Source organism: Oncorhynchus masou, chromosome 31 (assembly GCF_036934945.1).
Source record: "Oncorhynchus masou masou isolate Uvic2021 chromosome 31, UVic_Omas_1.1, whole genome shotgun sequence".
Classification (NCBI taxonomy): domain Eukaryota; kingdom Metazoa; phylum Chordata; class Actinopteri; order Salmoniformes; family Salmonidae; genus Oncorhynchus; species Oncorhynchus masou.
In genome coordinates this window covers 102551184-102567733 of record NC_088242.1, presented here as the reverse complement: position 1 = coordinate 102567733, position 16550 = coordinate 102551184, and the positions used below count along the sequence as shown (strand labels likewise).

General features: G+C 50.0%; 1 protein-coding gene across 1 annotated transcript in view; it reads right to left on the bottom strand.

Annotated features, from left to right (window-relative positions):
- LOC135524845 (transmembrane protein 131-like) overlaps positions 1-16550 on the bottom strand; it is a 136219-nt gene that overhangs the window by 61161 nt on the left and 58508 nt on the right. The window contains 7 exon segments of the mRNA XM_064952706.1: positions 1204-1368; positions 3368-3521; positions 3865-3973; positions 5778-5880; positions 5972-6090; positions 9110-9245; positions 15697-15783. Of these exon segments, the coding sequence (XP_064808778.1) occupies positions 1204-1368; positions 3368-3521; positions 3865-3973; positions 5778-5880; positions 5972-6090; positions 9110-9245; positions 15697-15783 (873 nt within the window).

Here is a 16550-nt window from a genome sequence, read left to right as displayed (position 1 = left end):
GAAGACAGGACCATGAGCTGGACAGGACAGCGGACAAATTACATGGGCTGGACAGGACAGAGGACAATTTACATGGGCTGGACAGGACAGAGGACAATTTACATGGACTGGACAGGACAGAGGACAATTTACATGGACTGGACAGGACAGGGGACACATTACATGGGCAGAACAGGACAGAGGACAGGACCATGGGCTGGACAGGACAGAGGACAAATTACATGGACTGGATAGGACAGAGGACAAATTACATGGACTGGACAGGACAGGGGACAAATTACATGGGCTGGACAGGACAGAGGACAAATTACATGGACTGGACAGGACAGAGGACAAATTATATGGGCTGGACAGAACAGAGGACAAATTACATGGGCTGGACAGGACAGAGGACAAATTACATGGACTGGACAGGACAGAGGACAAATTACATGGGCTGAACAGGACAGAGGATAAATTACATGGGCTGGACAGGACAGGGGACAAATTACATGGACTGGACAGGACAGAGGACAAATTACATGGGCTGGACAGGACAGAGGACAAATTACATGGGCTGGACAGGACAGGGGACAAATTACATGGACTGGACAGGACAGAGGACAGGACCATGAGCTGGACAGGACAGAGGACAATTTACATAGGCTGGACAGGACAGAGGACAATTTACATAGGCTGGACAGGACAGAGGACAATTTACATAGGCTGGACAGGACAGAGGACATGTTAGCAAAACAATGAGTGAAAATCTCAATTGCATGTCCTTGATTCCTCGCATCCTCTCTCCTCTCCTTCTCAAACCACAGGTCTGACCTTCTCATCCAATGGGTTTTGAGGTGGTGAGGAGAGAGGACAAGGAATCAGGGAAATGCAATTGAGATCCTCCCAGAGACAAGAGTGTGCAGGGAGGATGATTTGTGTGTGTGTATTTGTTTAGGTGTAGGTGTGTGGGGGATGTGTAGATGTGTGGGTGTGGGTGTGTGTAGATGTGTGGGTGTGTGTAGATGTGTGGGTGTGTACCTCAAGGTAACCTGTGTAGGCCCTGACAGGAAGGTGTGTTGGTGTGTGTGTAGGTGTGTACCTCAAGGTAACCTGTGTAGGCCCTGACAGGAAGGTGTGTTGGTGTGTGTGTAGGTGTGTACCTCAAGGTAACCTGTGTAGGCCCTGACAGGAAGGTGTGTTGGTGTGTGTGTAGGTGTGTACCTCAAGGTAACCTGTGTAGGCCCTGACAGGAAGGTGGAACTTGGAGATGTTGGTGTTGAGGAGGATGTTGCTGTGGATGGAAGGGCGGACAGGGCGGAACAGGAGAGAGAAGATGTAGCGAGACTCACGAGGAGGGATCAGAACGGGGGCGCTGAGGTACTGCACCTGTACGCCACACCGCAGTCAGATGTTTTGCAACAGAAAAAGACAATCTTGTTTCATTCTGGTTTGAAGTCCTAAAATAGAATACGCTTTTGTTGATCAGAATGAATGAGACTCCATGGACATGGGGGATCCTAGATCAGCACTGCTACTCAGAGACAGTACATACAGCCCCTGATCCTAGATCAGCACTGCTACTCAGAGACAGTACATACAGCCCCTGATCCTAGATCAGCACTGCTACTCAGAGACAGTACATACAGCCCCTGATCCTAGATCAGCACTGCTACTCAGAGACAGTACATACAGCCCCTGATCCTAGATCAGCACTGCTACTCAGAGACAGTACATACAGCCCCTGATCCTAGAGCAGCACTGCTACTCAGAGACAGTACATACAGCCCCTGATCCTAGAGCAGCACTGCGACTCAGAGACAGTACATACAGCCCCTGATCCTAGAGCAGCACTGCTACTCAGAGACAGTACATACAGCCCCTGATCCTAGATCTGCACTGCTACTCAGAGACAGTACATACAGCCCCTGATCCTAGAGCAGCACTGCTACTCAGAGACAGTACATACAGCCCCTGATCCTAGATCAGCACTGCTACTCAGAGACAGTACATACAGCCCCTGATCCTAGATCAGCATGGCTACTCAGAGACAGTACATACAGCCCCTGATCCTAGAGCAGCACTGCTACTCAGAGACAGTACATACAGCCCCTGATCCTAGATCAGCACTGCTACTCAGAGACAGTACATACAGCCCCTGATCCTAGAGCAGCACTGCTACTCAGAGACAGTACATACAGCTCCTGATCCTAGAGCAGCACTGCTACTCAGAGACAGTACATACAGCTCCTGATCCTAGATCAGCACTGCTACTCAGAGACAGTACATACAGCCCCTGATCCTAGAGCAGCACTGCTACTCAGAGACAGTACATACAGCCCCTGATCCTAGATCAGCACTGCTACTCAGAGACAGTACATACAGCCCCTGATCCTAGATCAGCATGGCTACTCAGAGACAGTACATACAGCCCCTGATCCTAGAGCAGCACTGCTACTCAGAGACAGTACATACAGCCCCTGATCCTTGATCAGCACTGCTACTCAGAGACAGTACATACAGCCCCTGATCCTAGATCAGCACTGTTACTCAGAGACAGTACATACAGCCCCTGATCCTAGATCAGCACTGCTACTCAGAGACAGTACATACAGCCCCTGATCCTAGATCAGCACGGCTACTCAGAGACAGTACATACAGCCCCTGATCCTATGCTAGTACATACAGCCCCTGATCCTATGCTACTCAAAGACAGTTCATACAGCCCCTGATCCTATGCTACTCAGAGACAGTACATACAGCCCCTGATCCTAGATCAGCATGGCTACTCAGAGACAGTACATACAGCCCCTGATCCTATGCTACTCAGAGACAGTACATACAGCCCCTGATCCTATGCTACTCAGAGACAGTACATACAGCCCCTGATCCTATGCTAGTACATACAGCCCCTGATCCTATGCTACTCAGAGACAGTACATACAGCCTCTGATCCTAGATCAGCACTGCTACTCAGAGACAGTACATACAGCCCCTGATCCTATGCTACTCAGACAGTACATACAGCCCCTGATCCTATGCTACTCAGAGACAGTACATACAGCCCCTGATCCTATGCTACTCAGAGACAGTACATACAGCCCCTGATCCTATGCTACTCAGAGACAGTACATACAGCCCCTGATCCTATGCTACTCAGAGACAGTACATACAGCCCCTGATCCTATGCTACTCAGAGACAGTACAAACAGCCCCTGATCCTATGCTACTCAGAGACAGTACATACAGCCCATGATCCTATGCTACTCAGAGACAGTACATACAGCCCCTGATCCTATGCTACTCAGACAGTACATACAGCCCCTGATCCTATGCTAGTACATACAGCCCCTGATCCTATGCTAGTACATACAGCCCCTGAACTCACGCTGAACATGGTCTTGACCTCATCTGGCAGGGCGACGTTGTGTATGCCGACAGCAAAGTTGAAGGCGTTGGTAAGGAAGATGGATGTGTTCACGGGGTCTAGTGGACTGTCTCTGATGTGGAACAACGTGGCCGTGTGTTCAAAGCCCCGGTAGCTAGAAGGGGCAGGAGAGGGGAGACCGGTAGATGTTAAATCACATCAAACCTGATGGAACTAACATACAGGGCCAGTTTAGTCTGACTCAGTACAAGCCTCGTCCTGGACTATTTAACTAGAAAGCATCTCCATTGAATGTCCAGGACGAGACATAATCTGCGTCCACAGTGTATTTAAACTGGACTCTACAAGAACATAATTGAACTTTGACCTAACCAAGTCGGTGCTGAGTCATGAATGAACCAACACACGTGTATCCTCCCATCTAAACACATCATGAATGTTTCAAATCTTGTAAACGATCAAAAAAAAAAAAAAAAAAGATGAAATCAAAGCCCTACCCTTGTAGCACCTCTGCTTGGTACGGGACTTCAAGTTGAGACGAGTTTATCTCCTTGACCTTCACTGTTATTTTACCAGAAAACTGAACCGGTCGTTCTGCTTTTGATGCTGGTAACAAACAAACAAAAAAATCACAGAGAAAATAAAAGAACATATTCAATCCATTTCCATGACTGGGAATACAGATATACATCTGTTGGTCACAGATACCTGTGAAAATGGTAGGGGGGTGTGGATCAGAAAACCAGTCCGTATCTGGTGTGACCATTTGCCTCGAGCAGTGTGACACGAGTTGAGTTGATCAGGCTTTTGATTGTGACCTGTGGAATGTCGTCCCACTCCTCTTCAATGGCTGTGTGAAGTTGTTGGATATTGGAGGGAATTGGAACACTCTGTCGTACACAATGATCCAGAGCATCCCAAACATGCTCAATGAGTAACATGTCTGGTGAGTATGCAGGCCATGGAAGAACTGGGACATTTTCAGCTTCCAGGAATTGTGTCCAGATCCTTGCGACATGGGGCCGTGCATTATCATGCTGAAACATGAGGTGATGGTGGTGGATGAATGGTACAACAATGGGCCTCAGGATCACCTCACGGTATCTCTGCATTTAAATTGCCATCGATAAAATGCAATTGTGTTTGTTGTCCGCAGTTTATGCCTGCCCCATACCATAACCACACACCACCATGGGGCATTCTGTTCACAACGTTGACATCAGCAAACCGCTCGCCCACATGACGCCATACAAATTCTCTAAAATGACGCTTACGGTAGAGAAATTAACATTGAATTATCTGGCAACACCTCTGGTGGACATTCCTGCAGTCAGAATGCCAATTGTACGCTCCCTCAAAACTTGAGACATCTGTGGCATTGTGTTGTGTGACAAAACTGCCCATTTTAGAGTGGCATTTAATTGTCCCCAGCACAAGGTGCACCTGTGTAATGATCAAGCTTTTTAATCAGCTTCTTGATATGCCACACCTGTCAGGTGGAAGGATTATCTTAGCAGAGGAGAAATGCTCACCAACAGGGATGTAAAAAAAACATTTTTGAAAAATAAGGTTTGTTTGTATATTTCTGGGACCTTTTCTTTCAGAATGAAACATGGGACCAACACTTTACATGTTGAGTTTATATTTTTGTTCAGTACAAGCTTTAAAAAACAACAAACATTTTCTCAAAAACTCCATGGCAAAATGTGCAGAACTGCACAAAATGAACTGCGGCACTTTGAGTTTTTCTGTGGCCCCCGACCCCCATCAATGTGGCCCCCGACCTCCATCAATGTTGCCCCCGACCTCCATCAATGTTGCCCCCGACCCCCATCAATGTTGCCCCCGACCCCCATCAATGTTGCCCCCGACCCCCATCAATGTTGCCCCCGACCCCCATCCATGTTGCCCCGACCCCCATCCATGTTGCCCCCGACCCCCATCCATGATGCCCCCGACCCCCATCCATGTTGCCCCCGACCCCCATCAATGTGGCCCCCGACCCCCATCAATGTTGCCCCCGACCCCCATCAATGTGGCCCCCGACCCCCATCAATGTGGCCCCCGACCCCCATCAATGTTGCCCCCGACCCCCATCCATGTTGCCCATCCCTGGTCGATGTCATGGGGAGAATGTATTGTACACTCAATCCACTGAAGAAACGTGAATATTTATGATGATACAAATATTTATATTTATATTTTTTATATTTATTTATTTAAAGACCAGGCATTTATAAACAGTTTCTAAGACACCAACTGAAAGGTTAAACACCCTACAACGTAAAGTTATTTCTATTCATTGAGTTTTATAAAGGTTAGTAATAAAAACGACATGGTCTCTGGGTGGTTAATATTTCAGGTTTCTCAATTCAAGTTATTTAACATTTTCAAAGATCACAAGACTTACCATCAAAACTAATACTTGCAACTTTGGTATATCTACTCTCGCCTGCTTTTAGGGCGATTGATTTGAAATGGATGGCTTCGTTGGATGGGGTCGTCCGTATACTCTGGGAAAAAATGACCAAAATAAAGTTTAACTGGACGACGGAACGGATGAGTCAACAGACAAACAAGAGGAGGAAGTGCCAAGCAACTCACCGCGATCCAAACACCTTTCCTTCCCGAATTCAGTAGATGTAAGTTCAATTGTTTCGGCCGATCTTGTGACCGTAACGTACCGAAGTCTAGCATCTCTGTGGAGGAGTATATACCAGGAGCTAGAGGGAAGAGACCAAACAGAAAGAACCTGTCAACATCATGTGGACCAGTCAATCAACAATACCGGAGGTGACCTCCACCGGCAGTATGGTAACCTGGTCTAATACCTGGTGACCTCCACCGGCAGTATGGTAACCTGGTCTAATACCTGGTGACCTCCACCGGCAGTATGATAACCTGGTCTAATACCTGGTGACCTCCACCGGCAGTATGGTAACCTGGTCTAATACCTGGTGACCTCCACCGGCAGTATGATAACCTGGTCTAATACCTGGTGACCTCCACAGGCAGTATGATAACCTGGTCTAATACCTGGTGACCTCCACCGGCAGTATGGTAACCTGGTCTAATACCTGGTGACCTCCACAGGCAGTATGGTAACCTGGTCTAATACCTGGTGACCTCCACCGGCAGTATGATAACCTGGTGACCTCCACCGGCAGTATGATAACCTGGTCTAATACCGGAGGTGACCTCCACAGGCAGTATGATAACCTGGTCTAATACCTGAGGTGACCTCCACAGGCAGTATGATAACCTGGTCTAATACCTGGTGACCTCCACAGGCAGTATGGTAACCTGGTCTAATACCTGAGGTGACCTCCACCGGCAGTATGGTAACCTGGTCTAATACCTGGTGACCTCCACCGGCAGTATGATAACCTGGTCTAATACCTGGTGACCTCCACAGGCAGTATGGTAACCTGGTCTAATACCTGGTGACCTCCACAGGCAGTATGGTAACCTGGTCTAATACCTGGTGACCTCCACCGGCAGTATAACCTGGTGACCTCCACCGGCAGTATGATAACCTGGTCTAATACCGGAGGTGACCTCCACAGGCAGTATGATAACCTGGTCTAATACCTGAGGTGACCTCCACAGGCAGTATGATAACCTGGTCTAATACCTGGTGACCTCCACAGGCAGTATGGTAACCTGGTCTAATACCTGAGGTGACCTCCACAGGCAGTATGATAACCTGGTCTAATACCTGGTGACCTCCACAGGCAGTATGGTAACCTGGTCTAATACCTGAGGTGACCTCCACCGGCAGTATGGTAACCTGGTCTAATACCTGAGGTGACCTCCACCGGCAGTATGGTAACCTGGTCTAATACCTGGTGACCTCCACAGGCAGTATGATAACCTGGTCTAATACCTGGTGACCTCCACCGGCAGTATGGTAACCTGGTCTAATACCTGAGGTGACCTCCACCGGCAGTATGATAACCTGGTCTAATACCTGAGGTGACCTCCACAGGCAGTATGATAACCTGGTCTAATACCTGAGGTGACCTCCACAGGCAGTATGGTAACCTGGTCTAATACCTGGTGACCTCCACAGGCAGTATGATAACCTGGTCTAATACCTGGTGACCTCCACCGGCAGTATGGTAACCTGGTCTAATACCTGGTGACCTCCACAGGCAGTATGATAACCTGGTCTAATACCTGAGGTGACCTCCACAGGCAGTATGGTAACCTGGTCTAATACCTGGTGACCTCCACAGGCAGTATGATAACCTGGTCTAATACCTGGTGACCTCCACAGGCAGTATGATAACCTGGTCTAATACCTGGTGACCTCCACCGGCAGTATGATAACCTGGTCTAATACCTGAGGTGACCTCCACCTTAACAGGCAGTATGATAACCTGGTCTAATACCTGGTGACCTCCACCGGCAGTATGATAACCTGGTCTAATACCTGAGGTGACCTCCACCTTAACAGGCAGTATGATAACCTGGTCTAATACCTGGTGACCTCCACCGGCAGTATGGTAACCTGGTCTAATACCTGGTGACCTCCACAGGCAGTATGATAACCTGGTCTAATACCTGGTGACCTCCACAGGCAGTATGATAACCTGGTCTAATACCTGGTGACCTCCACAGGCAGTATGATAACCTGGTCTAATACCTGGTGACCTCCACAGGCAGTATGATAACCTGGTCTAATACCTGGTGACCTCCACAGGCAGTATGATAACCTGGTCTAATACCTGGTGACCTCCACAGGCAGTATGATAACCTGGTCTAATACCTGGTGACCTCCACAGGCAGTATGATAACCTGGTCTAATACCTGAGGTGACCTCCACAGGCAGTATGATAACCTGGTCTAATACCTGGTGACCTCCACAGGCAGTATGATAACCTGGTCTAATACCTGGTGACCTCCACAGGCAGTATGATAACCTGGTCTAATACCTGGTGACCTCCACAGGCAGTATGATAACCTGGTCTAATACCTGAGGTGACCTCCACAGGCAGTATGATAACATGGTCTAATACCTGAGGTGACCTCCACAGGCAGTATGATAACCTGGTCTAATACCTGAGGTGACCTCCACAGGCAGTATGATAACCTGGTCTAATACCTGAGGTGACCTCCACAGGCAGTATGGTAACCTGGTCTAATACCTGAGGTGACCTCCACAGGCAGTATGATAACCTGGTCTAATACATGGTGACCTCCACAGGCAGTATGATAACCTGGTCTAATACCTGGTGACCTCCACAGGCAGTATGATAACCTGGTCTAATACCTGGTGACCTCCACAGGCAGTATGATAACCTGGTCTAATACCTGAGGTGACCTCCACAGGCAGTATGATAACCTGGTCTAATACCTGAGGTGACCTCCACCGGCAGTATGATAACATGGTCTAATACCTGAGGTGACCTCCACAGGCAGTATGACAACCTGGTCTAATACCTGGTGACCTCCACAGGCAGTATGATAACCTGGTCTAATACCTGAGGTGACCTCCACAGGCAATATGATGACCTGGTCTAATACCTGGTGACCTCCACAGGCAGTATGATAACCTGGTCTAATACCTGAGGTGACCTCCACAGGCAGTATGATAACCTGGTCTAATCCTTGAGGTGACCTCCATAGGTAGTATGATGACCTGGTCTAATACCTGAGGTGACCTCCACAGGCAGTATGATAACCTGGTCTAATACCTGAGGTGACCTCCACAGGCAGTATGATAACCTGGTCTAATACCTGAGGTGACCTCCACAGGCAGTATGATAACCTGGTCTTCGTGGGTTTTGATCCTGAAGAGGGCTGTGTGGTTGTCTGCATCTCTCGGCGAGAAGCTCGCCCTCATCACACCCTTCGTCTCAAACGGAGGGATCTCCTACAACAAGATACAAGATTACAAGATTAATAAAACAAGGACACAGTCAGGACACAGAGAACACAAGGACACAGTCAGGACACAGAGAACACAGTCAGGACACAGAGGACAGAAGGACACAGAGAATAAAGGACACAGAGGATACAAGGACACAGTCAGGACACAGAGAATAAAGGACACAGGGGATACAAGGACACAGTCAGGACACAGAGAACACAGTCAGGACACAGAGAATAAAGGACACAGTCAGGATGCATCCCAAATGGCTAGTACGTTAATAGTGCACTACTTTTGACCACATTCTCTAGTGCACTATAAAGGAAATGGGGATCCATTTGGGAAGCTGCATCAGAGCGAGGGACCCTAGAGCAGGAACTAGTGGTCAGAGCGAGGGACCCTAGAGCAGGAACTAGAGGTCAGAGCGAGGGACCCTAGAGCAGGAACTAGTGGTCAGAGCGAGGGACCCTAGAGCAGGAACTAGAGGTCAGAGCGAGGGACCCTAGAGCAGGAACTAGAGGTCAGAGCGAGGGATCCTAGAGCAGGAACTAGAGGTCAGAGCGAGGGACCCTAGAGCAGGAACTAGAGGTCAGAGCGAGGGACCCTAGAGCAGGAACTAGAGGTCAGAGCGAGGGACCCTAGAGCAGGAACAAGAGGTCAGAGCGAGGGACCCTAGAGCAGGAACTAGAGGTCAGAGCGAGGGACCCTAGAGCAGGAACTAGAGGTCAGAGCGAGGGACCCTAGAGCAGGAACTAGAGGTCAGAGCGAGGGACCCTAGAGCAGGAACTAGTGGTCAGAGCGAGGGACCCTAGAGCAGGAACTAGAGGTCAGAGCGAGGGACCCTAGAGCAGGAACTAGAGGTCAGAGCGAGGGACCCTAGAGCAGGAACTAGAGGTCAGAGCGAGGGACCCTAGAGCAGGAACTAGTGGTCAGAGCGAGGGACCCTAGAGCAGGAACTAGAGGTCAGAGCGAGGGACCCTAGAGCAGGAACTAGTGGTCAGAGCGAGGGACCCTAGAGCAGGAACTAGAGGTCAGAGCGAGGGACCCTAGAGCAGGAACTAGTGGTCAGAGCGAGGGACCCTAGAGCAGGAACTAGAGGTCAGAGCGAGGGACCCTAGAGCAGGAACTAGAGGTCAGAGCGAGGGACCCTAGAGCAGGAACTAGAGGTCAGAGCGAGGGACCCTAGAGCAGGAACTAGAGGTCAGAGCGAGGGACCCTAGAGCAGGAACTAGAGGTCAGAGCGAGGGACCCTAGAGCAGGAACTAGAGGTCAGAGCGAGGGACCCTAGAGCAGGAACTAGAGGTCAGAGCGAGGGACCCTAGAGCAGGAACTAGAGGTCAGAGCGAGGGACCCTAGAGCAGGAACTAGAGGTCAGAGCGAGGGACCCTAGAGCAGGAACTAGTGGTCAGAGCGAGGGACCCTAGAGCAGGAACTAGTGGTCAGAGCGAGGGACCCTAGAGCAGGAACTAGTGGTCAGAGCGAGGGACCCTAGAGCAGGAACTAGAGGTCAGAGCGAGGGACCCTAGAGCAGGAACTAGAGGTCAGAGCGAGGGACCCTAGAGCAGGAACTAGAGGTCAGAGCGAGGGACCCTAGAGCAGGAACTAGTGGTCAGAGCGAGGGACCCTAGAGCAGGAACTAGAGGTCAGAGCGAGGGACCCTAGAGCAGGAACTAGAGGTCAGAGCGGGGACCCTAGAGCAGGAACTAGAGGTCAGAGCGAGGGACCCTAGAGCAGGAACTAGAGGTCAGAGCGAGGGACCCTAGAGCAGGAACTAGTGGTCAGAGCGAGGACCCTAGAGCAGGAACTAGAGGTCAGAGCGAGGGACCCTAGAGCAGGAACTAGAGGTCAGAGCGAGGGACCCTAGAGCAGGAACTAGAGGTCAGAGCGAGGGACCCTAGAGCAGGAACTAGTGGTCAGAGCGAGGGACCCTAGAGCAGGAACTAGTGGTCAGAGCGAAGGACCCTAGAGCAGGAACTAGTGGTCAGAGCGAGGGACCCTAGAGCAGGAACTAGAGGTCAGAGCGAGGGACCCTAGAGCAGGAACTAGAGGTCAGAGCGAGGGACCCTAGAGCAGGAACTAGAGGTCAGAGCGAGGGACCCTAGAGCAGGAACTAGTGGTCAGAGCGAGGGACCCTAGAGCAGGAACTAGTGGTCAGAGCGAGGGACCCTAGAGCAGGAACTAGTGGTCAGAGCGAGGGACCCTAGAGCAGGAACTAGAGGTCAGAGCGAGGGACCCTAGAGCAGGAACTAGTGGTCAGAGCGAGGGACCCTAGAGCAGGAACTAGAGGTCAGAGCGAGGGACCCTAGAGCAGGAACTAGTGGTCAGAGCGAGGGACCCTAGAGCAGGAACTAGTGGTCAGAGCGAGGGACCCTAGAGCAGGAACTAGAGGTCAGAGCGAGGGACCCTAGAGCAGGAACTAGTGGTCAGAGCGAGGGACCCTAGAGCAGGAACTAGAGGTCAGAGCGAGGGACCCTAGAGCAGGAACTAGAGGTCAGAGCGAGGGACCCTAGAGCAGGAACTAGAGGTCAGAGCGAGGGACCCTAGAGCAGGAACTAGAGGTCAGAGCGAGGGACCCTAGAGCAGGAACTAGAGGTCAGAGCGAGGGACCCTAGAGCAGGAACTAGAGGTCAGAGCGAGGGACCCTAGAGCAGGAACTAGAGGTCAGAGCGAGGGACCCTAGAGCAGGAACTAGAGGTCAGAGCGAGGGACCCTAGAGCAGGAACTAGAGGTCAGAGCGAGGGACCCTAGAGCAGGAACTAGAGGTCAGAGCGAGGGACCCTAGAGCAGGAACTAGAGGTCAGAGCGAGGGACCCTAGAGCAGGAACTAGAGGTCAGAGCGAGGGACCCTAGAGCAGGAACTAGAGGTCAGAGCGAGGGACCCTAGAGCAGGAACTAGAGGTCAGAGCGAGGGACCCTAGAGCAGGAACTAGAGGTCAGAGCGAGGGACCCTAGAGCAGGAACTAGAGGTCAGAGCGAGGGACCCTAGAGCAGGAACTAGAGGTCAGAGCGAGGGACCCTAGAGCAGGAACTAGAGGTCAGAGCGAGGGACCCTAGAGCAGGAACTAGAGGTCAGAGCGAGGGACCCTAGAGCAGGAACTAGAGGTCAGAGCGAGGGACCCTAGAGCAGGAACTAGAGGTCAGAGCGAGGGACCCTAGAGCAGGAACTAGAGGTCAGAGCGAGGGACCCTAGAGCAGGAACTAGAGGTCAGAGCGAGGGACCCTAGAGCAGGAACTAGAGGTCAGAGCGAGGGACCCTAGAGCAGGAACTAGAGGTCAGAGCGAGGGACCCTAGAGCAGGAACTAGAGGTCAGAGCGAGGGACCCTAGAGCAGGAACTAGTGGTCAGAGCGAGGGACCCTAGAGCAGGAACTAGAGGTCAGAGCGAGGGACCCTAGAGCAGGAACTAGAGGTCAGAGCGAGGGACCCTAGAGCAGGAACTAGAGGTCAGAGCGAGGGACCCTAGAGCAGGAACTAGTGGTCAGAGCGAGGGACCCTAGAGCAGGAACTAGTGGTCAGAGCGAGGGACCCTAGAGCAGGAACTAGTGGTCAGAGCGAGGGACCCTAGAGCAGGAACTAGAGGTCAGAGCGAGGGACCCTAGAGCAGGAACTAGAGGTCAGAGCGAGGGACCCTAGAGCAGGAACTAGAGGTCAGAGCGAGGGACCCTAGAGCAGGAACTAGTGGTCAGAGCGAGGGACCCTAGAGCAGGAACTAGTGGTCAGAGCGAGGGACCCTAGAGCAGGAACTAGTGGTCAGAGCGAGGGACCCTAGAGCAGGAACTAGAGGTCAGAGCGAGGGACCCTAGAGCAGGAACTAGTGGTCAGAGCGAGGGACCCTAGAGCAGGAACTAGAGGTCAGAGCGAGGGACCCTAGAGCAGGAACTAGTGGTCAGAGCGAGGGACCCTAGAGCAGGAACTAGTGGTCAGAGCGAGGGACCCTAGAGCAGGAACTAGAGGTCAGAGCGAGGGACCCTAGAGCAGGAACTAGTGGTCAGAGCGAGGGACCCTAGAGCAGGAACTAGAGGTCAGAGCGAGGGACCCTAGAGCAGGAACTAGAGGTCAGAGCGAGGGACCCTAGAGCAGGAACTAGAGGTCAGAGCGAGGGACCCTAGAGCAGGAACTAGAGGTCAGAGCGAGGGACCCTAGAGCAGGAACTAGAGGTCAGAGTGAGGGACCCTAGAGCAGGAACTAGAGGTCAGAGCGAGGGACCCTAGAGCAGGAACTAGAGGTCAGAGCGAGGGATCCTAGAGCAGGAACTAGAGGTCAGAGCGAGGGACCCTAGAGCAGGAACTAGTGGTCAGAGCGAGGGACCCTAGAGCAGGAACTAGAGGTCAGAGCGAGGGACCCTAGAGCAGGAACTAGAGGTCAGAGCGAGGGACCCTAGAGCAGGAACTAGAGGTCAGAGCGAGGGACCCTAGAGCAGGAACTAGAGGTCAGAGCGAGGGACCTTAGAGCAGGAACTAGAGGTCAGAGCGAGGGACCCTAGAGCAGGAACTAGTGGTCAGAGCGAGGGACCCTAGAGCAGGAACAAGTGGTCAGAGCGAGGGACACTAGAGCAGGAACTAGTGGTCAGAGCGAGGGACCCTAGAGCAGGAACTAGAGGTCAGAGCGAGGGACCCTAGAGCAGGAACTAGAGGTCAGAGCGAGGGACCCTAGAGCAGGAACTAGTGGTCAGAGCGAGGGACCCTAGAGCAGGAACAAGTGGTCAGAGCGAGGGACACTAGAGCAGGAACTAGTGGTCAGAGCGAGGGATCCTAGAGCAGGAACTAGAGGTCAGAGCGAGGGACCCTAGAGCAGGAACTAGAGGTCAGAGCGAGGGACCCTAGAGCAGGAACTAGTGGTCAGAGCGAGAGACCCTAGAGCAGGAACTAGTGGTCAGAGCGAGGGATCCTAGAGCAGGAACTCATGGTAAGAGGGAGGGACCCTAGAGCAGGAACTAGTGGTCAGAGGGAGGGTCCCTAGAGCAGGAACTAGTGGTCAGAGCGAGGGACCCGAGAGCAGGAACTAGTGGTCAGAGCGAGGGACCCTAGAGCAGGAACTAGTGGTCAGAGCGAGGGACCCTAGAGCAGGAAGTAGTGAAGGATCCCTGCCGTATAGAGAACTGACAGAGTACAGCTATGACAGGAATAGATTTTTTTTTAAAGGACATTTTACTCCAAAATGAATGAAAAAAATATATGTTTACCCATTTAAAATATAATTTCCACCTCCAGAAAAGAGCCCAATAACATATTGGTAAAACTTTAATTAAAGCCTATGCATGGGTTCAGACTAGAGGGAGTACAGCTACAGCTGTAGACCAGGTTAGGAAAGTGGTTCCCAAACTGTGGGGCGAGGGGTCGGCAGAGGGAGACTCGGGGTCCCCAAATTTAAAAATAAATAAATAAATACACTGAACAAAAACATCCAAAGATTTTACTTTTATTTTAGGAAATCAATCAATTGAAAAGAATTCATTAGGCCCTAATCTATGGATTTCACATGACTGGGAATACAGATATCATCTGTTGGTCACAGATACCTTAAAAATGGTAGGGGCGTGGATCAGAAAACCAGTCAGTATCTGGTGTGATCAGACAACCAGTCAGTATCTGGTGTGGAACAGAAAACCAGTCAGTATCTGGTGTGGAACAGAAAACCAGTCAGTATCTGGTGTGGAACAGAAAACCAGTCAGTATCTGGTGTGACCATTTGCATCATACAGAGTGACAGCCTCAATAGCATTGATCAGGCTGTTGATTGTGGCCTGTAGAATGTCGTCCCACTCCTCTTCAATGGCTGTGGGAAGTTGCTGGATATTGGAGGGACCTGGAACACTCTGTCATACACGTCAATCCAGAGCATCCCGAACATGCTCAATGGGTGACATGTCTGGTGAGGATGCAGGTCATGGAAGAACTGGGACATTTTCAGCTTCCAGGAAATGTGTAGAGATCCTTGCAGCATGGGGCTGTGCATTATCATATTATAAAACTATGAAATAACACATATGGAATCATAACCAAAAAAAGTGTTAAACAAATCAAAATATATTTGAGATTTGCCTTGATGACAGCTTTGCCATCAGAGTGAAAAAGCTCCTGGGTTAGGAGACGCAGGTTAAGGTTTGAAAAAGTGTACAGGTTAGCTAAAATGCTCTGCTAACCTAGAGATTCCCAAAGCACGTTTAGTTGTTTTGACCTAGCACTACACAGCTGATTCAAATAACCAATCAAGTTTTGCATCAGTTGTGTAGTGCTACGGTCAAAAAAAAACATTCACCCAGGGGGCCCCAGGACCGAGTTAGGAAAACCATGTCTAATCTGCTACGAAAAGACACTCCCGGTCGACGCTGTGATCCTCCGAGTCACAACCAACCCATTGGACAGGATTGAATTTGACATCATAAGAGATGGAAGAGACAACTAATTTTGACATTCTGATTTGATATGAAAAAGAGACAGAAACATGAAACTAACCCAGAATGTTCTGGTGCCTCCTTGTTGGCCCGTAGGCGAGTCCAGATGGGGGTGATCTCCACTGGAGAACATCTCCACAACCTGCAGGTTAGAAACATCATGGTGGATTAAAAATGTTAAATTAAAAATGGTGGATTAAAAATGGTGGATTAAAAATGTTGAATTAAAAATGTTGGATTAAAAATGTTGGATCAAAAATGGTGGATTAAAAATGGTGGATGAAAAATGTTGATTAAAACAATTCCACAGATTTGCTAATAAAAGTCTGTACATGTTTTTTTCCCCTCATTAGAACAGACTGGTATTACTTCTAATGTAATTTACTGTTTACACTGTTCCAAAACAGGCAGAAAAATTACATTATAATCTAGCAGAACCTGTTGATCACATAATATTCACAAAGCTCTATACCCTCATTTTTCTTGATCTCATTATTGTTACAATTATTCTGATCATGGTTATAATAAGTAAACATCGTTAGTAGTCTTTGTATAGTATCCTTTATATAAGCAGCATCGAGCTGTAGGGCCTAAGAGCACATCCTGTTCAGTCTTAATACCCTAACCTACTATATTTAAATATATAGGCTACTGGATCAATCAATCAATCACTGACGCCATCACACAGCATACAAGACATTTATGCTTTGAAATGCAATCAATAATTTTAGTTTTAAAATGAAATAAAGGGGATCTTATGAATGGCTTTAGGTCCGAATGGGTCACTCGGATGAGACGCTTTACATAAAGAGAACAGGGGTTGAGGGAATAGGGAATGTTTTTCCTTAAACAAATTACGGATTTGGGAAACTGAACGGCTGAGAGGACGGACAATACAGAGAGGAGAGAGAGACA